The 21,858-nt window shown below is 49.0% G+C and overlaps 2 protein-coding genes and 1 long non-coding RNA gene across 7 annotated transcripts in view; 2 read left to right on the top strand and 1 right to left on the bottom strand.

The window, feature by feature from the left end:
- Window positions 1-5,364, top strand: part of LOC119957242 (adhesion G protein-coupled receptor E1-like) — a 68,245-nt gene extending 62,881 nt beyond the window's left edge. For both annotated transcript variants that reach the window (XM_038785087.1, XM_038785086.1), the window contains one exon: window positions 1,619-5,364. In XM_038785087.1, coding sequence (XP_038641015.1) covers window positions 1,619-1,630 — 12 coding nt within the window. In that variant the 3' untranslated portion in view covers window positions 1,631-5,364. The remainder of the gene's footprint in view (window positions 1-1,618) is intronic.
- Window positions 103-17,764, bottom strand: LOC119957247. The gene is made up of 4 exons (XR_005458770.1): window positions 17,393-17,764; window positions 16,314-16,481; window positions 5,205-5,333; window positions 103-233 (listed from the first exon to the last, which is right to left on the bottom strand). It is a non-coding gene; the product is annotated as an uncharacterized LOC119957247 (long non-coding RNA).
- The window catches only part of LOC119957240 (adhesion G protein-coupled receptor E3-like), a 55,610-nt gene continuing 39,219 nt past the window's right edge, over window positions 5,468-21,858 (top strand). For 3 of the 4 annotated variants that reach the window (XR_005458768.1, XM_038785083.1, XM_038785081.1), the window contains exons 1-2: window positions 8,932-9,087; window positions 16,306-16,398. Coding sequence is in view for 3 of the 4 variants with exons in the window: in XM_038785083.1 (XP_038641011.1) it covers window positions 8,970-9,087; window positions 16,306-16,398 (211 nt within the window). In the remaining variant the exon portion in view is untranslated. Of the gene's footprint in view, window positions 5,572-8,931; window positions 9,088-16,305; window positions 16,399-21,858 lie in introns of those variants that run through there. The other variant, XM_038785082.1, reaches the window with a different exon arrangement.

Here is a 21,858-nt window from a genome sequence, read left to right as displayed (position 1 = left end):
TTGGTGATTAAGGAACATTGAAATACTCTTTATTGAAGCAGGTTAATGGGATACAGTTAACAAATGTCCAAAACTCAGCATTCTCAAGATGGAGACTGTGCCAGATTTATGATTTTCCAGGATGTTGGATGAACTGCCATGAGACATTTTTAATTTTTTCATCGGATGTAGACTTCGATGGCGAGGCCAGCATTTGTTGCCCATCCCTAACTGCGCTTGAACGCAATCCCCTACTGGCAATGAAAGTAAGATAAGATACAGGCACAGATTTACATTTGTGTACCAGGGACCCTTTAGGAAGGATGTCAACATCACTGTTCACATTAGCTTCCGTAAGACCAGAAAGTCCTCAAAATGTGTACCTCATACATGTATAAATGCCATTACAGCAGCATGCAATATATTTTCAATGGGTCCGTGCAATGACAATTTGTTTATCATAGAATCCCAACGGTGCAGTAAGAGGCTATTCGGCCCATTGAGTCTGCACCGATCCTCTGAAAGAGCACCCGACCCAGGCCCAACCCCTGCCCCATTCCCGTAACCTCACCTCACCTTTTTGGACACTAAGGGGCACGGCCAATCCACCCAACTTGCACACCTTTGGACACCAAGGGGCAATTTAGCACAGCCAATCCACCTAACCTGCACATCCCTGGACACTAAGGGGCAATTTAGCACGGCCAATCCACCCAACCTGCACACCTTTGGACACTAAGGGGCAAGTTAGCACGGCCAATCCACCTAACCTGCACATCCCTGGTCACTAAGGGGCAATTTAGCACAGCCAATCCACCCAACCTGCACACCTTTGGACACCAAGGGGAAATTTAGCATGGCGAATCCACCTGACCTGCACATCCCTGGACACTAAGGGGCAATTTATCACGGCCAATCCACCTAACCTGATTATCCCTGGACACCAAGGAGCAATTTAGCACGGCCAATCCACCTAACCTGTACATCTTTGGACAACAAGGGGAAATTTAGCATGGCCAATCCACCTAACCTATACATCTTTGGACAACAAGGGGAAATTTAGCATGGCCAATCCACCTAACCTGTACATCTTTGGACAACAAGGGGAAATTTAGCATGGCCAATCCACCTAACCTGTACATCTTTTGACACTAAGGGACAATTTATCACGGCCAATCCACCTAACCTGCACACCTTTGGACTGTGGGAGGAAACCGGAGCACCCGGAGGAAACCCACGCACACACGGGGAGAAAGTGCAAACTCCACACCGATAGTCACCTAGGGCCGGAATTGAACCCGGGTCCCTAGCGCTGTGGGGCAGTAGTGCTAACGACTGTGACACCATGCCGCCCTACTCGCTAATAAGAATCTGAGCCTAAGTTCTTCCTCCTACCTATGTAAAGTGAATTCATTCTGAGCAGAATATCTCCCTACAGTCACTTGACTGATGTATTGCATCTTTTCATGGCTGGTTAATGAGGTCGTGACTCCTGGGTTGGTAGGCCTGACTTATATAGATGTTGCAGATTGGGTATTTAATATGTGGTTATGTTCTAAAAGCTGAGCATGGCTATTCGACCTGGTACATTGATGCTTAAACCTCACGTGTCACTATTTTGTTTTGATTATCTCAACAGGAAAGGATTTAAGTAATTTCGTATCAATATTACCTTCCTGTGTTTCACCTGGAAGACTGGCCTTTATCAAGGCGACAAAATCATTGAAGGAGGGACAGCATTTGTGTGAGGGAACATGATGTGGCAGCATTACCTTCGCGGGTTGGAAAGTTCCTGGCCATTTCAGTCATGGTCCTGCATTTTTAGAGGAATATTCAGGCCAATATTTGGCTTCACTGCTTCTACAGCTCTTCAGGAGGCACCTTGGGGAGAATCGCGGATTTGCTTCACGCCCGTTGGCAGGGTGTAGACAAGTGATGGAGGTCAGCTGACCGCCCACATTGCATCGCCGACCACCGCAGTTTTCAGAATGGGTGGGCTGTTGATTAGTTGACCCCTTTTGGTTATTCAGTTGCCTCCTCGCCTCCGTATATGAACCAGTCGAAAAAAGACCTTCCGTCCAATTGTGGAGCAAGTCCTACTTTACCGGTCTTAATGATGCCACTGATGGCAGGGGCTGGTTTAGCACAGGGCTAAACTGCTGGCTTTGAAAGCAGACCAAGGCAGGCCAGCAGCACGGTTCAGTTCCCGTACCAGCCTCCCCGAACAGGCGCCGGAATGTGGCGACTAGGGGCTTTTCACAGTAACTTCATTTGAAGCCTACTTGTGACAATAAGCGATTTTCATTTCATTTCATTTCATGTTATCTCATTCATGCTAGTTGGCACTGGTACACTGCCCTGCTTGCACTGCTGTGTGGCTGATTTGCCAATCACTAGGTTAGGACCACAGAGCCAGGTGCCCGTATGCACCACTGCACAGAAGTGTGCCGCGCACACTCAACGTTCTCCTTGAAGATGCACAGCCGAGCGCCAATCTTGACAGAGTTGCACAGCGCAGCAAATTGAGCAGGAAATTCGAGGGGACACTGGCGCAGAGGCTGGCTATAGAACCTCGGCTGAGGCAGGCTAACTCAGAGTGGTACCGGGCGGAACATGGGCTGTGTCGCTCAGCTCCACTCTGAAACTGACGGCCCAAATGGCCTCCATGCTGTACTGTGCGATGATTCTATGATGCGAGCGTAAAATAGTTCCAATCTGCCTAATGCATGTAAGTTATCAATAACCAATAGAGCATGACATAGTCATGGGTTCAAATCCCTCACCAGCGACTTGCGTGCAAAACCTCGGCTGACACTTGGGTGTGGCATGGAGGGGGTGCCGCTCTGTCAGAGGAGCCTTCTTCCTGAGATGTTAGGCCCAGGTCTGGTCTGATTGTTACGCAGGCATGAAAGTTTCAATGGGGCCCTTGACAGAAGAGCAGTGGAGCTCTCTCAGTTTTCTGGCCAACGTCACCAGAAGCAGTTACGTTGTGATTTGTTATATTTGGGCACTCACTGCTGCACTTGTCTACATAACACCATTCCCCGCCCTTCAAGCGTGGCTCTGTGATTGTAAAGCTCCTGAGGAACACCATAAGGTACCAGGCGTTTCCGATAAGGCTTTGTTCTAGTTTGCTGATTACACGACCGTAGTGGGTCGGATCTCGAACAACGATGAGTATAAGAGGGAGATAGAGAACCTAGTGGAGTGGTGTAACAACAACAATCTCTCCCTCAACGTCAACAAAACTAAGGTGCTGGCCATTGACTTCAGGAAGCAAAATACTGTACACATCCCTGTCTGCATCAATGTTGCCGATGTGGAGGTGGTTAACAGCTTTAAATTCTTAGGCGTACACATCACCAACAATCTGTCCTGGTCCACACACGTCGAAGCTATGACCAATAAAGCGCAACAGTGCCTATACCTCCTCAGGAAACTAAGGAAATTCAGCATGTCCACATTGACTCTTACCAATTTTTAGCAATGCACCATCGAAAGCATCTTATCTGTCTGCATCACACCCTGGTATGGCCACTGCGCGGCCCAAGACCGTAAGAAACTACAGAGGGCTGTGAACACAGCCCAGTCCATCACGCGAACCTGCCCCACATCCATTAATTCTGTCTATATCTCCCGCTGCCTTGGAAAAACAGGTAGCATAATCAAAGGGCCCTCCCACCCCGGATTATTCTCTCTTCCAACCTCTTCCATCGGGCAGGAGATAGAAAAGTCTGAGAACACGAAAAAAGCTTCTTCCCCGTTGTTTCCAGGCTCCTGAATGACTCTCTTATGGACCAATCTGATCTCTTCACACATCTTCTCTACTGAGTAGTACTACACTCTGTATGGTTCAGCCGATGTCTGTACCGATGTATTTACATTGTGTATCTACCGTACGTCCTATGTTTTTCATGTGTGGAACAATCTGTCGGGACTGAACAATACTCTTCACTGTACCTCAGTACACGTGACAATAAACCAAATCCAAATCCAATTCTGGAACTCCCTCTCTGAACCACTCCCTCCCGTGAAGATAAGCATTGAAAATTACCTCGTTGAGCAAGTGTGGTGATATAACCACTGTAGTTATGCGTACTTGCAGTAGGGGGATGTATGCCTGTACCTGTAATACAGGTTCCTCCAGTAAGGCTAGCTCCGCCCACAGGGAGCTTGTGTATAAATATGCATGTGAGTCACTCAGACCTTTAGTCTACAGTTGCAGATGGAGGGACAGCATCATACAACAATAAAGCCTCTATTGTACTAGTCTCTCAGCTTTGAGTATAATTGTTAGCGCTACAGCAAGCTTTCAGTCACTCGGCGACATCAGCGCAAGTGGATAGCACCCCTGCCTCTGGGATCCAAGTCCCACTCCAGGGATTTGAACGTAGAGTAAAAATCAAGACAGACCCTCCAGCCTTGTGATGTTGCATTGCCAAAGATTACAGAACGGTTACAGCACAGGAGGGGGCCATTTGGCCGACCATGTCTGTGCCAGCTCTCGGCAAAGGCAACTCATGTGGTCCCACTCCCAACCCTCGGCCCTGGAACTTTTTCCCCCTGCAGATAATTTCCAATCCCTCTTTTGAATGTCTCGATTAAATTCGCCTGTCGGGGAATGCAATTTCGGTCCAAACTGCCCGCTGGGTGAAAATAAGATTTTCCTCCAATCAGAATTGCTTCTTTTGCCAATCATCTTAAATCGGTGCCCCTTCCCCTAGCGACTCTGCCCAGACCAGGTGCTGTCTTTCAGGTGACACATTAAACCAAGGCCTCACCTGACGAAGAAGTTCCCCTGCTATCAATTTGAAGAAAGGGGCACGGCGACACAGCGGTTAGCGCTGCTGCCTCACAGCGCCAGGGACCCGGGTTCGATTCCGGCCTCGGGTCACTGTCTGTGTGGAGTTTGCACCTTCTCTCCGTGTCTGCGTGGGTTTCCTCCGGGTGCTCCGGTTTCCTCCCACAGTCCAAAGATGTGCAGGTTCGGTGGATTGGCCATGCTAAATTGCCCCTTAGTGTCCAGAGATGTGCAGGTTAAATGGAATTAAACCTCAGCCTTTCTTTCACCTTGATTGTTAAACCGTGGCACACTCTCCCTTAACTCGAATTAAATAAACACTGATTTTGATTCTTAAGTGGAATGTGTCATCTCCAAGTGAGCGTTTGTAAAAAAAAAGCCCACCGTGATAAACAACTGATTCAAAAATGTCATAAAAGCCTACCTTCAGTACCTGTTGTGCAGTTACCGTGCAGAACAAGCTTCCACATATATATTTGTGAACCAAATTTGCATGTTATTGTTGCCAGATTTTTCATTACTGCACACCAGTATTTTGAAGTGTTCATTATTCCTGTAAATAAAAAAACAACAGTTCCTGAAAAGATCGACCTCTATTAAATGTTGTACGTCTTTAAGGATCCTCCCATCCTGATTATTATTCATAGTTCCTGGTGTCAAGCCAGGCTGTCTACAGCTGGAGGAGCAGCTTGCTGATGCTCGTATTAAGTCCACAGTGACTGGGAGCAGGTCTGCGAGCGACTACTCTAATGAGAAAAATATGGACCAGAGACGGTTCTATCCGGGACTCAGTGAGTATTGCTTGTGTGTGTGTGTGTGTATGCCAAGTCAAAATGTGGGAGAACAGAAAAGGCAATTAAAGAAGCAAATATAATAATAACCTTCATTAGTGTCACAGTAGGCTTACATTAACACTTTAATGAAGTTACTGTGAAAAGCCCCTAGTCGCCACATTCCGCTGCCTGTTCGGGCACACGGAGGGAGAATTCAGAATGTCCAATTCACCTAACAGCACGTCTTTCGGGACCTGTGGGAAGAAACCGGAGCACCCGGAGGAAACCCACGCAGACAATGCTTTCTGCGCGTAAATACTATCTCCTCTCTCTCCTTTATACAATTGAGCAAATCAATCCATTAACCAACATCACCAGATTATTATCACATTAGTGTGAATGGGAGCTTACTGTGCGCAAATTGGTTGCCTCATTTCTTGTATCACAACAATGACTACAATGTTGTCCGGTGCTTTTGGAAGTATAGTATCAATGAAAAGCTTTATTTTATTTGGCAATTATCTAACTAGCTACATATTTTATATAATCTGTCTATCTATCTATCTATCTATCTACCTACCTACCTACCTACCTACCTACCTACCTACCTACCTACCTATCTATCTATCTATCTACCTATCTATCTATCTACCTATCTATCTACCTATCTATCTACCTATCTATCTACCTATCTATCTATCTATCTATCTATCTATCTATCTATCTATCTATCTATCTATCTATCTATCTCTCTGTGTAGCAAGATCCCATGGCACCATCGTGAAGGAGAACAGGGCAGATGTCCAATCTTAGAATCGTTTCTGTGCAACAGGAGGCCATTCAGCCCATCGTGTCTGCACCGACCCTCCGAAAGAGCCCCCTACCCGGGTCCGTAGTTTTCCGTTCCCGCCGCCAGACAATGGTCCACAAAACACACCGCACTGGCGCTGGAAACTCCCGGCCAATGACTACACCTCCACAGATCTCTGGGGTAGAGCATTGCAAAGGTCGACCGTCACTGGGATATCCTGAGGTGGTGAAAAGCGTTAGATAAATGCAATTTTTGTTTGTTTGTCTTGTCAACTGCCAGAAGAAGGGGGATAGGGGGAGGGGGTGGTGACTGCAGCCAGAATTGGGGTCAGCTGCCATGCCACTTAAAGTTGAATAACCTAAATTTGAATATCCTGCCAACACTGACCCCATTTAGGTGTGCATCTGAAGATTGCTTACAGGAGAGAATAGCTGGGCCACTCCAGAGGGGCGGTTAAGAATCAACCACATTGCTGTGGATCTGGAGTCACGTGTAGGCCAGACCGGGTAAGGATGGCAGCCCAAAGGACATTAGTGAACCAGATGAGTTTTTACAACAATGGCTTCATTGATTATAGATTTTCATTGAATTCAAATTCCCCCATCTGCCAGGATGGGATTTGAACCCAGGTCTCCAGAGAATTACCCTAGATCACGAGTCCAGTGACAATGCCACTAAATCACCACCTGCCCATAGGGAAAGACAAGGGGACTGGAACTAGCTCAATTGCTCTTGCAGAAGGCCAGAACTGGTTTAGCGGATTGCACGATATCAGAGGGTGGCGGGATGCGTTACTAAACGCCGCGATTTGATAAACACACGGCAATGCCTGCACAGGCCAGCAGTTCCCGACTTCAAATGCAAAGCAGGAAAATTGGAAAACAGTGGTTCCCTTCACCAATCTCCGGAGTGGCTCTTCGAGGACGCACCCCTCAGAACTTCCCAAGAACTTCACGGGCGGGATTTTCCGTTTGCCGAAATCGGGAAAGGTGATCGGGCAGAGAATCGGTTCCAACGCCGAAATCACGGCAGGTGCCAATTTGACGGCAACCCACAATTCTCCAGCACCTCGACAGCGGCGTCAATGTGTTCCAGAACGCACGTATAGTCGACACCATTTTCATATCATTAGCAGGCCCGACCTGGTACTCTCCCGGGCCTCCCCGATTCTCCGCATCCGATGGACCGAGTTCCCGATGGCATGGTTCACTTATGCTTTTAGAAATTGTAAAACCACGTGATGGCTTCTGGGGGAGAGAGAGAGAGGGAGCACGGAAAGTGTCCAAGATCGCCATAGTTTGCTGACAGTTGTGCCGCTGCCCAGGGCGGGGGCGGGGGGGAGGGGGGGGCTTCTGCCAGGGCCGGGGGGGGGGGGAGTAGTGAGGGGTGGCCAGGAGGTGGGCTGTGGGGTCGGGGTGGATGGGCGTGGAACACCATTTCCACAGCCGGCAAGGCAGCCATGGAGCTGCGCACGCTGCTGACAGCCCACTTTGAACCTAGTGCCATGGGTCATATAGGTGTCCCCCAGAGCACCCGCCCTGGGTGCCCTCTGGCCACAGCCAACACATTAGCTATATGGGCGCGCTCCAGCACAACCAGTGCCATCTTTTTGGCTGGGATGAGTGCGTGTGGGGTTTGTAATGTGTATGTGCGGCTGCAGCTTGTCAGCCTCCTGAGTGTCGATCACAGACTCGACGAATCCCGCACCGTTTTTCATTTGAATCGATTGTGTTCAGGGTCCTGGATGCTGTGTTGGTGTCAACACTATCGTCTCAGAAACAGAGAATCCCGCACATCTTGGTACCAGATGGCAAAGGGGATCAGAGAAAAGCACCAGCACACAACAGCACTGCGTGTCTGAGGAATATTTTTCTCTTTTATCTCTGTCCTTCTCAATTTCCTTTCATCGTCTCCCAGGGGAAAACTCATTTCCATAAATGTAACTCATTCACGGGCCTATTTTTACTATTTAAGCCGAGATGATGACAGCAGATGGGATCCACGAGTCATCGGGCACCACAACCAATCCCTAGCTGGAGGGGCACGGTCTCAGGGTGAGGCGGGGCGGGGGGGAGGTGACAAGAAATGTCTTCACCCAGAAGATTGTTACCCTTAGGAAATCTCTATCCAGACAATTGTGGCCATTTCATCATTGAGTATATACAAGATTAACTTTAATGGATATACAGATACGAAGACATATGGAGTTAGTCTGGGGCTGTAGCTAAGGAAGAAGATCTGTCATGACCTTATTGTATGGCGGAGAAGGCTCATGGGCCAAATGGCCTACTCCTGCTCCTGTTTCCCATGTTCTTCGGACTTTCTTCCTTCAAGTGAAGGGAACAAGTGAAATTTCTCAGGACAGGCTAGCTGGACCTTCAAACTGTGAGGAATTTTCTATCCAAATACAATCAGGTCAGAGTCCTGTCAATAAACAAAAACATTCCACAAAATTACAGGGGAAATACTTGAGGTGGAAACTTCCTGCTTCCGTTCATTGTTGAAAAAGGGTCTTTTGAAATGTGTTTTCTTAAACAGACTCCAAACCTGCGTAAAGACATTTCGGCCTCTCCCAAGCCGCTACAGCCAACTATTGTGTGGGAGAATGTTCCTTCTCGTTTCTGTCCAGTCGGATGATCTCCGATACGCAACGAGGTTTCAAAATAGATTGCCCTCTAAAGGAGCTTCCTCGATAGAAAGATGCACTGGAGGTTCATTCCTAAGTGAGTAAGGGATAAAGGTTTTGCAAAGCAAGTGCACCCTGACATTAAAAAAAGCATCTTTGTGAAATATTGCACTTTCCTGGCGAGGCAGTCCACAACTGCTCTTCGAAGGATGCTTTGGAAACCCTGTAGATTTGATAAGCCGCTCTTTGAACTCTCTTAAGTGTCACAAGGAAGATAAATATTGGGCAAATCATAGAGTCCCTACAGTGCAGAAGGAGGCCACTCAGCCCATCGAATCGGCACCGACCCTCTGAAGGAGCATCCGCCCTAGACCCACGCCCTTGCCCTATCTCCGTAACTCCACCAAACCTGCACATCTTTGGAGACTAAGGGGAAATTTAGCATGACCAATGCATATGTTTGGTTGGACTGTGGGAGGCAACCGGAGCACACAGAGGAAACCCACGCAAACAGGGTGAGAATGTGCAAACTGCACACAGGCAGTGACCCAAGCTGGAATTGACCCCGGGACCCTAGCGCTGTGAGGCAGCAGTGCTAACCCGCCCATGTCGCTGTGCCGTCCCATTTCTGCCCGCTGCTCAGTGACTTCTCCGCCATATCCTAAAATCCTAGCGTGTAAGTGCAGCAAGCAAATAGGAAGACAAATGAAATATCGTCGTTCGTTGCACGAGGAATAGAATAGAAAATTAAGAACATTTTTGAGAGTTGTGCAGGCCGTTGATGGGACCACATCTGGAGCACAGTGTACAGTTCCGGTCTCCTTCTTGATAAAATGTATCATCACATCAGAAGCACTTCAGAGAAGGTTCACTCGACTGATTCCCAGGATGAAGGGGTTGTCTTATTAGAAAAGATTGAGCAGGTTGGGCCTGTATCCATTGGAGTTTAGAAGAATGAGAGGTGATCAGATTGAAACTTATAAAACCCTGAAAGGGCTTGACAGAGCAGACACCGAAAGGGTGAGTGGCGCAGTGGTTAACACTGCTGGCTCACAGTGCCACTGTGCGGAGTTTGCATGTTCTCCCCGTGTGTGCGTGGGTTTCCTCCGGGTGCTCCGGTTTCCTCCCACAGTCCAAAGATGTGTCGGTTAGGTAGATTGGCCATGCTAAATTGTCCCTTTGTGTCAAAAGATTAGCTGGGGTTATGGGGTTACAGGGATAGGGTTGGGGAGTGAGCCTTGGCGGGGTGCTCTTTCAGAGGATCGGTGCAGACTCGATGGGCTGAATGGCCTCCTCTTGCACTGTAGGGATTCTATGATTCCCCTTGTAGGAGAGACTAGAACTTGAGGACACAGTTTAAAAATAATGGGCGGGATTCTCCGTATCTGAGACTAAGTGTTGACGCCAATGCAGAATCTGGACTTTTGTGACAGAAAAACTGGTGCCGCCCCGGTCCGATTCCGCTATCATTGAGAGGCTAGCACAGGTGCCATGTGGAACACAGTCGATTCCAATGAAAAACGGCGCGGGATTCGCCGGGTCCATGATTGGCACCCAGGAGGCTGACAAGCTGTAGCCGGACATACACATTGCACTCCCCACACACACTCATCCCAGCCGCACACACACATTACACTCCCCACACACACTCATCTCAGCCACACATACACATTACACTCCCCACACACACTCATCCCAGCCGCACACACACATTACACTCCCCACACACACTCATCCCAGCCGCAGACACATTACACTCCCCACACACACTCATCCCAGCCGCACACACATTACACTCCCCACACACACTCATCCCAGCCGCACATACACATTACACTCCCCACACACACTCATTCCAGCCCCACACACACATTACACTCCCCACACACACTCATCCCAGCCGCACATACACATTACACTCCCCACACACACTCATCCCAGCCGCACATACACATTACACTCCCCACACACACTCATCCCAGCCGCACATACACATTACACTCCCGACACACACTCATCCCAGCCGCACACACACATTACACTCCCCACACACACTCATTCCAGCCGCACATACACATTACACTCCCCACACACACTCATCCCAGCCACACATACACATTACACTCCCCACACACACTCATCCCAGCCCCACACACACATTACACTCCCCACACACACTCATCCCAGCCCCACACACACATTACACTCCCCACACACACTCATCCCAGCCGCACATACACATTACACTCCCCACACACACTCATCCCAGCCGCACATACACATTACACTCCCCACACACACTCATCCCAGCCGCACATACACATTACACTCCCGACACACACTCATCCCAGCCGCACACACACATTACACTCCCCACACACACTCATTCCAGCCGCACATACACATTACACTCCCCACACACACTCATTCCAGCCCCACACACACATTACACTCCCCACACACACTCATCCCAGCCGCACATACACATTACACTCCCCACACACACTCATCCCAGCCGCACATACACATTACACTCCCCACACACACTCATCCCAGCCGCACATACACATTACACTCCCGACACACACTCATCCCAGCCGCACACACACATTACACTCCCCACACACACTCATTCCAGCCGCACATACACATTACACTCCCCACACACACTCATCCCAGCCACACATACACATTACACTCCCCACACACACTCATCCCAGCCCCACACACACATTACACTCCCCACACACACTCATCCCAGCCCCACACACACATTACACTCCCCACACACACTCATCCCAGCCGCACATACACATTACACTCCCCACACACACTCATCCCAGCCGCACATACACATTACACTCCCCACACACACTCATCCCAGCCCCAAACACACATTACACTCCCCACACACACTCATCCCAGCCGCACATACACATTACACTCCCCACACACACTCATCCCAGCCGCACATACACTTTACACTCCCCACACACACTCATCCCAGTCACACACACACATTACACTCCCCACACACACACTCATCCCAGCCGCACACACACATTACACTCCCCACACACACTCATCCCAGCCGCACATACACATTACACTCCCCACACACACATCCCAGCCGCACATACACATTACACTCCCCACACACACTCATCCCAGCCGCACATACACATTACACTCCCGACACACACTCATCCCAGCCGCACACACACATTACACTCCCCACACACACTCATCCCAGCCGCACATACACATTACACTCCCCACACACACTCATCCCAGCCACACATACACATTACACTCCCCACACACACTCATCCCAGCCGCACATACACATTACACTCCCCACACACACTCATCCCAGCCGCACATACACATTGCACTCCCCACACACACTCAACCCAGCCCCACACACACATTACACTCCCCACACACTCATCCCAGCCGCACATCCACATTACACTCCCCACACACACTCATCCCAGTCACACACACACATTACACTCCCCACACACACTCATCCCAGCTGCACAAACACATTACACTCCCCACACACACTCATCCCAGCCCCACACACACATTACGCTCCCCACACACACTCATCCCAGCCGCACATACACATTACACTCCCCACACACACTCATCCCAGCCGCACATACACATTACACTCCCCACACACACTCATCCCAGCCGCACATACACATTACACTCCCCACACACACTCATCCCAGCCACACATACACATTACACTCCCCACACACACTCATCCCAGCCGCACACACACATTACACTCCCCACACACACTCATCCCAGCCACACACACACATTACACTCCCCACACACACTCATCCCAGCCGCACATACACATTACACTCCCCACACACACTCATCCCAGCCGCACACACACATTACACTCCCCACACACACTCATCCCAGCCACACACACACATTACACTCCCCACACACACTCATCCCAGCCGCACATACACATTACACTCCCCACACACACTCATCCCAGCCCCACATACATTACACTCCCCACACACACTCATCCCAGCCGCACACACACATTACACTCCCCACACACACTCATCCCAGCCACACATACACATTACACTCCCCACACACACTCAACCCAGCCGCACATACACATTACACTCCCCCCACACACTCATCCCAGCCGCACATACACATTACACTCCCCACACACACTCATCCCAGCCGCACATACACATTACACTCCCCACACACACTCATCCCAGCCGCACATACACATTACACTCCCCACACACACTCATCCCAGCCACACACACACATTACACTCCCCACACACACTCACCCCAGCCGCACACACACATTACACTCCCCACACACACTCATCCCAGCCGCACATACACATTACACTCCCCACACACACTCATCCCAGCCGCACATACACATTACACTCCCCACACACACTCATCCCAGCCCCACAAACACATTACACTCCCCACACACACTCATCCCAGCCGCACATACACATTACACTCCCCACACACACTCATCCCAGCCGCACATACACATTACACTCCCCACACACACTCATCCCAGCCGCACACACACATTACACTCCCCCCACACACACTCATCCCAGCCGCACAGACACATTACACTCCCCACACACACTCATCCCAGCCGCACATACACATTACACTCCCCACACACACACTCATCCCAGCCCCACATACACATTACACTCCCCACACACACTCATCCCAGCCGCACATACACATTACACTCCCCACACACACTCATCCCAGCCGCACACACACATTACACTCCCCACACACACTCATCCCAGTCAACAAGATGGCACTGGTTGCGCTGGATCGCACATACCGCTGATGGGTTGGCTGGGACCACCTATATGGCCCGTAACACTAAGTTCACAGTGGTCTGTTAGCGGCGTGCACAGCTGCATGGGTGCCTTATTTTTTTTCCCGCCTATTTTCTGAGGATCTGTATCCCTCTGTTCCCTGCCCATTCATGTATCTGTCTAGATACATATTAAAAGAACAAAGAAAAATGACAGCACAGGAACAGGCCCTTTGGCCCTCCAAGCCTGCTCTGATCTAGATCCTCTATCTATAACTTGCGGGCTGCGGCAATGGTGCTCCATGCCCGTCCACCCCGACCCCACAGCCCACCTTCTGGCCACCTGCCACTACTCCCCACGGCCCTGGAAGAAGGCCCCCGGCCAGCAGTTCGACTGTCAGCAAAGTATGGCGATGTTGGACACCTTCTATAGCCCCTCTCTCTCCCTTAGCAGCCTCCATGCCGGTTTCATGATTTCTAAAAGCACAAGTGAACTACGCTGTCGGGAACATGGACCATCGGAGGCGGAGTAAACGGTGTCTACTGTACGTGCGTTCCGGAACGCATTGCCGCCGCTTTCGGGGTGCTGGAGTATTGCGATTTGCCGTCAAATCCACGTCTGCCGTAATTTCGGCATTAGAACCGAACTCCGCCCAATCGACTTTCCCGATTTTGGCGTCGGCTAACGGAGAATCCTGCCCAAGGGATCTCCCATTGAAGGAGCTGAGGAGAATTTTTTTTCTTTCAAAGGTTTGTCAGCCTGAGGAACTCTCTTCCCCAGGGAGCAGTGGAGGCTGGGCCGTTAAATATCTTTAAGAATGAGTTAAATAGATTATCCGATTAGGCCTAGATGATGTGCCTCCTGACCCATAGCAATGTGGTTGACTCTTAAATACCCTCTGAAATGGTCCTTCAGTTCAAGGGCAATTAGGGGTGGGCACAAAATGCGTTCCTAGCTAACAGTGACCTCATCGCAGGAATTAATTTGATAACAGTGCAGCGGATTCATGGGTGTCCCAATTAAGGTGCTTAAAATAATTCAAGGATTTTATTGGGCAGATAAAGAGAAACCATTTCCTCTGGTGACAGAGCCCAAACATCCTTTTCCCGAATCGGAAATTTGAGCAAGGCTATTCTGAAGTGACAACAGGAAGCATTTCTTCACACAAAGGCGAATGGGCATCTTGAATTCTCCCCCGCATCAAACGTACTATTGAGACTGGAGGTCAGTTGAACGTCTCAGAACTGAAATGATGGGATTTTATTTGGCAACGTTACTGAGCGTTGTGAAACCAAGACAGGTAAACGGGGGGGAAAAAAGAAGAAAAAGTCACATTTGTATCGCACTTTGCACAACCACCAGATGTCTCATACATACGACACGGTGGCACAGTGGTTGGCACTGCTGCCTCCCAGCGCCAGAGACCCAGGTTCGATTCTGGCCTGGAGTGTGGAGTTTGCACGTTCTCCCCCTGTCTGCAAAACCTCAGGAGAGAAAAGGAGCAGAATAAACAAACCATCCGCCTGCTGCAGAGAATGAACAACAGCAATAACTTGTGTTTGCAAAGTGCTTCCTGCACAGCGGAATCTCGCACGGCAAATGACGCTGTGTCATCTAATGAGATATTAAGGACAGGTGACCAGCCATAGAAACATTGAACCACAGAAAGGTTATGGTGCGGAAAGAGGCCATTCAGCCCATCGTGCTGACATGTTATATCAAAAATAAACGAGCCGCTCATTTTGATTCCCCTTTCAAGCACCGGTCTGTGTGTTGCAGATTGCAGCACTTCCAACACAGATCCAGGTGTCTTTTAAATACATTGATCGTTTCAGCCTCAACCACCAAGTTAGGCAGTGAATTCCAGATGCCCCCCACCCTCTGGGTGAAAAAGTTTTACCTCATATCTCCTCTAATCATTCTACCACTCGCCTCCAATCTATGCCCCCTGGTAACTGACCCCTCAGCCAGGGTGCAAACAAGTCCACCCTGTCTCGGCCCCCTCATCATTTTTGTACACCTCAATTAGGTCATCCCTCACCTTCTTCGCCTGCTCTGCGCTAAGGTGCTTTTCCCATCGTTATGGGGAAACAGGTAGGTATTGAAGAGTGGGGAGGGAAGAGAGGGTGATGGAGAGGTTGAGGAAGGAAATTTGAGAGCTTACAGCCTAGTCAGCTGAAGGCACGGCCTCTAATAGTGGGCTGAGGAGAGTGAGATATGGATAGAGGGGGAGACCTGGAGGAAGGTAGAGATTTCAGAGTTTTGGCCGGCTGGGGAAGGTTGCAGTGATAGCGAGGGAGTGAGGCCAGGGAAGGACGTGGAAAAATAAAGATGAGAATTTTAAGATGGCAGCATCGGTGGGGTGGGGTCAATGTAAGTCAGGGAGTGCAGATCAAGGATCAAATTCAACTTCATAATCTTCAACGATTCTCTTTCTATTTGTAACAGTAATTTACCTCGGTTATCTTGTGGTGCTGTCTGTCGGTTCAACTCGACTCTGTCCGCATGAAGACACCCTAATGAGAGACCGAGGCTGCCTTGGTAAGTTCCACTCCAGGACTTCTCTCTTCTCACTGATAGTAAAACAGAAAATGATGAACATACTCAGCTGGTCTGGCAGTATTCTGTGGAGAGAGAAACAGAGTTGATGTTTTGGGTCCGATGTGCCTCTTCTTCTGAAACCTTATCGAGTGTGAATTAAATACGTACACATTTACTGTTTTCTGTGAACTATGTTTGCAAGATTCACAGCTGTTTAAAAATAGTCCAGAGAAATAGCATAATTGCATTTAGTGCCCGTGCATGTTCCCGCCCACTTAGAAAATATCCCACTCTTGGATGATTGGAAACCTGGATGAAGGGTCAAAGATTGTAATAATAATAATCTTTATTGTCGCAAGTAGGCTTACATTAACATTGCAATGAAGTCACTGTGAAAATCCTTTAGTCGCCACACTCCGGCGCCTGTTCAGGTACACAGAGGGAGAATTCAGAATGTCAAATTCACCTAACAAGCACGTCTTTCGGGATTTGTGGGAGGAAATCGGAGCACCCGGAGGAAACCCACGCAGACACGGGGAGAACATGCAAACTCTGCACAGACAGTGACCCACTGTGAAACAACAGTGCTATGGATTAAATTACGAGGTCACATTGCATTGAACAGACCTGTACTCCCTTAAGTGCAGCAGCTTTAATGGGAGATACAATCAAAGCTGTTTAATATTTTAGGTATAATGGAGCAATGCAGAGATGATGCAAGTTTTTAAGTCAGCAACAGGTTTATTTACAAGAGAGTCTTTCAAAATCTCTGCTATCACAAGAGATCCACCTTCACGCTTATTCCAGCTCTAGCTTCAAGTTGCTCCTGCGATATCTGTTCTGAGTTCACACCCAGGCTTAACTAATCAAGCACAGTGAGCATTGATCATTTATCAGGCTTGCATAGTCAAACACCGGAACACTACAGAGGCATTTAAGATGATTACTGTAAAATCCCGTCATTCGCAAGATCTCGATTCGCGTTTTCGCTTACCCGCGCTTTCTAATTTGTACACCGCATCGTCTATCACATGAGCTTGCTTATCCGCGGCTTCCTCTCCCTCCCTCTCCATTCCCCGCGGGGGAAGACAGCAGCCATAATGGAGCGGAGGCTAGAATGGTCTCAGCTGAAGTGTAGGCCGAATGAGGGGACTGACCGGAAATGTACGAACCATTGACTCTAGAACTGCAATGACAGTTTTAAACCTTCACCGATGTATTGCTCACCATCTCTCCCATCTGTCCAGTTCAGGTAGCACACCACAATTCGAAATGGGCAGAGGTAGCTTTCGTTAGTTTAGGGCAACAAGAGTTACAGAATCAAGGCAGGTCGGTGGAGTTAAGATACCGATCAGCCATGATCTAATTGAGTGACAAAACTGGCTTGAGGGGCTGAAAACAGCTTCCCCCTGTGGCTGTGACTGCTGCATGGAGAGTGGAAATCATTTGTTCCCTTTTTGTTTCAAAGATTTTGGAGGAACTCGAGGGATCACTCATTGATCTCCCCATGGGGCTCGTGGAGCACGGGTTCCCGTGGTAACGGGCGAAGGCCCGTCCAGCTATGACTCGTTATCGAGCCTTTTAAATACCGTCTCAGACCTGGACTGGGAGTTCCTGTTAGCCCCGGGGCTGGGACACTCGTTTTGAACACCGCGGGTGGGGCTTTACTTTCGAGTTGAAATATTCCTCTTCCTCCGCATTTGAGAGTAGTGCAAGTGAAGGCAAATGAAGAGCTCGGGGAGGGATTTTTGGAGGTAGAGTAGATGGGAAAGTATTCAGGAAAGAAGTGAAGTTGCATTGAAGATCGAACCAAAACAATAAACGTCCATGGATCCCATCGGGTTTATAGTGCACAATGCATAATAGCCAAGTGTAGGCCTGACCTTCAGGAAATTGGAGGTTAATCGCTGGTGAGGCCTATCTCTGCGTCCCAGCCCCAGCCTTGATTCCTGGTAATAGGGGTGGGAGACAGAAAATCACCCCATTTGTGCCCATGCATGCTAATATATAGACTGCTTTATGAGCAGTAGGTTCGAGATGGTAGTGGTAATGGTCCCGATGTCTCTAACTGGAGTTAATGGAGGCCTCTCTCCATCCAATGTTGCTCCTACATTTGCGATCCTCATTTCCTGCCAAAGCTGAAATAAACTGCAGCTCTGGCCACGTTTCTGGGGGCTTGGCGTTCCCGGTGCAATGCATCTTCATTCCCTCTTTCACACTGCGGGAGGACAACTGGCACATTGGTTCAATGTCTCCTCTGAAGGCCAGAACCTCTGGCACTGCAGTACTCCCCCTGGATTGGAGTATCAGCCTAGATGTAATCTAAGAACAAAACCAATTTGTATAGCACCATTGATGCGGTGATATCATCCCAATTGGCCAGGTGACCGAAACCTCGTCAAAAAAAGGCAATCTTGAAGAGGAGAGGGATAGAGAGGTGGAGAGGGAGGAGATTTAGGGAGGGGATTACTTAGGCCTGGGTCTTAACAAATGAAGGCACGGCCTCCCATGGTCGAGTGGTTAAAATCAAGGATGATTAAGAGGCTGGAGTTGGAGGCCTAAATCCTCCTGCCTCGTCCACCACAGGATTCGTCAAGGGCAAGATGGATATTCTGACGGGTTTGGGGGGGGGGCGGGGGGGGGGGGGGGGGGAGAGAGAGGGTGGATGGGGTGCACAGTGTCCCTGCAAGACGGTATCCTGATCACTCCCCAGCCGGAACCCTTGGACTGATTGTTCAGTCTGGACTTGACGGATGTTTCTCCTTGATTGTAGTCCCAGCAACGTTCTGGCGCTCCCGGACTACTCAGCTCCCGGCCAATCCCTGAGGGGCGGAAGTACCGCCCTCAAGCCATTACGGCCGTGTTATTGCCATGGGGCAGCCCCATTCAGCGATCTGCTGCTGACTATTTGATGGAAGGTCCTTAAAGCTACCACACAGAGCACGTTCTGTCCCATCAAATATAAAGTTAATAACTGGTTGATGGTTCTTTACGTGGTTCCTTTGCCTCTATTTTAGAAGGTCATGGCTTCAAGCCCTACTCTAGGGCTAAATGAGCTCATAATCTGGTCTGGCCCTCTAACGCAGCGCTGAGGGAGTGCTGAAGTGTCCGAGGTGCTACCCTCTGGATGAAACATTAAACTGAGGTTCTGCCTGGTGAATTAAAAGATCACGTGGTACATTTTGGGAAAAGTTACACAGTGCCATGTAAATATAGGTCTTCCTTCTTTAAATGTAAAGGCCCCAAATTGGGGAGGTGGTGGCGTAATGGTATTGTCACTAGACTCAGTAACCAGGGACCCAGAGTAATGCTCCCAGGACACAGGTTCAAATCCCACTGCTACAGATAGTGAAATTTGAATTTGATGTTCATCCAATGTGACTTGGAAAAAAAATCAGATGATCCCATTGAGTTTTGGGGGAGCTTACTGTGTATACGTTGGTTTATAAGAATGGGTCCACGGGGCTGGCACAGTGAAAGGTGCCATGTAAACATAGGTCTTCCTTTTTGAAACGTAAAGACCCCAAATTGGGGAGGCTCTGGCGTAGTAGTATTGTCACTGGACTCGTTAACCAGGGACCCAGAGTAATGCTCCAGGGACCCAGGTTCAAATCCCACCACTACAGATGGTGAAATTTGAATTCAACCATTTGAAACCATTGCCGATTGTCAGAAAAACCCATCAGGTTCACTAATGTCCTTTAGGGAAGGAAATCTGCTGTCCTTACCTGGTCTGGCCTACAGGTGATTCTAGACCCACAGTAACATGGTTGAATCTTAACTGCCCCCTCACGGGCAATTAGGGATGGGCACAGCCTGCAATGCCCACTCCCATGAAGGAATTTTTTTTTTTAATTGATTGATAGTCACACGCAATTAACTTGCCTGTACCCGGATGAATGTCGCAACAGGCGGGCGGATTGCAACAGTTTACGGAGATGGTCCTCACCAGCAACTTCTCAAGGGGTGTTAAGGTTGAACAATCAATGCTGACCCTGCCAGGGAAATTTGTTACATTTATAATACATTACACTTTGATAGTAACTTTCAACATTCCAGCACGGTAGCATAGTGGATAGCACAATCGCTTCACAGTTCCAGGGTCCCAGGTTCGATTCCCGGCTGGGTCACTGTCTGTGCGGAGTCTGCACGTCCTCCCCGTGTCTGCGTGGGTTTCCTCCGGGTGCTCCGGTTTCCTCCCACAGTCCAAAGATGTGCGGGTTAGGTGGATTGGCCATGCTAAATTGCCCGTAGTGTCCTAAAAAGTAAGGTTAAGGGGGGGTTGTTGGGTTACAGGTATAGGGTGGATACGTGGGTTTTAGTAGGGTGATCATTGCTCGGCACAACATTGAGGGCCGAAGGGCCTGTTCTGTGCTGTACTGTTCTATGTTATTCCATTTCTTTTCCTTTTCGATATTATTGAGTGTGATGCTAAGGAATTGTGTTTGTAAAACGCAAGCTGCCACAACACTGTTGGAAGTCAGTCCTGTTTCTGTAGCCAGGGGGTTCAATCTTCTGGAGAAATATATTTTTCTGCTTCAGGTATGACATTTTGTCAAGTTAAGGCCAGGTGTCTTGGGCACTCCTCTTCCTCCCCACATTGTGCTGTCTTCAATGTAATAGTTCAGACTTCAATAATAACTTGCAACCGTTCTGCTCCCCACACTATAAGAAAAAGACATAGTAGCACTGAAGAGTGTGCAAAGATTTACAGCGCTGAGAGTTATATTCTGCTAGAAAGGTTGAACAGACTTGGTCTCTTTTTTTTCTAGCTATCATATGGAGAGCACGGTAGCACAAGTGGCTAGCACTGTGGCTTCACAGCGCCAAGGTCCCAGGTTTGATTCCCTGCTGGGTCACTGTCTGTGCGGAGTCTGCACGTTGTCCCCGTGTGTGCGTGGGTTTCCTCCGGGTGCTCTGGTTTCCTCCCGCAGTCCAAAGATGTGCAGGTTCGGTGGATTGGCCATGATAAATTGCCCTTAGTGACCAAAAAAAAGGTTAGGTGGAGTTATTGGGTTACGGGGATAGGGTGAAAGTGAGGGCTTAAGTGGGTAGTAAGTGGGCAGAATGGCCTCCTTCTGCACTGTATGTTCTATGCCGGGTGGACTGGGGTGAGCACAGTTTAGAAGCCTTACGACACCAGGTTAAAGTCCAACAGGTTTGTTTCAAATCACTAGCTTTCAGAGCACTGCTCCTTCATCATTTTTAGAAAAGGTAAGACTCAGGAATGAACTTATAGAGGTCTTTAGAAACATAGAAGCAGGAGGAGGCCAGTCGGTCCTTCGAGCCTACTCCACCCCTCATTACGATCATGGCTGACCATCAAGTTCAATACCATGATCCTGCCTTCCCTCCATATCACTAGATCCCGTTAGCCCCAAGAGCGATATCTAATTTAAGATTATGAAAAGGCTTGATAGGGTAGACATAGCAAAGGGACCGGTATCAAGGAGGCATGAA

This window comes from Scyliorhinus canicula, chromosome 25, assembly GCF_902713615.1.
Source record: "Scyliorhinus canicula chromosome 25, sScyCan1.1, whole genome shotgun sequence".
Lineage (NCBI taxonomy): Eukaryota > Metazoa > Chordata > Chondrichthyes > Carcharhiniformes > Scyliorhinidae > Scyliorhinus > Scyliorhinus canicula.
This window is presented reverse-complemented; position numbering and strand designations above follow the sequence as displayed.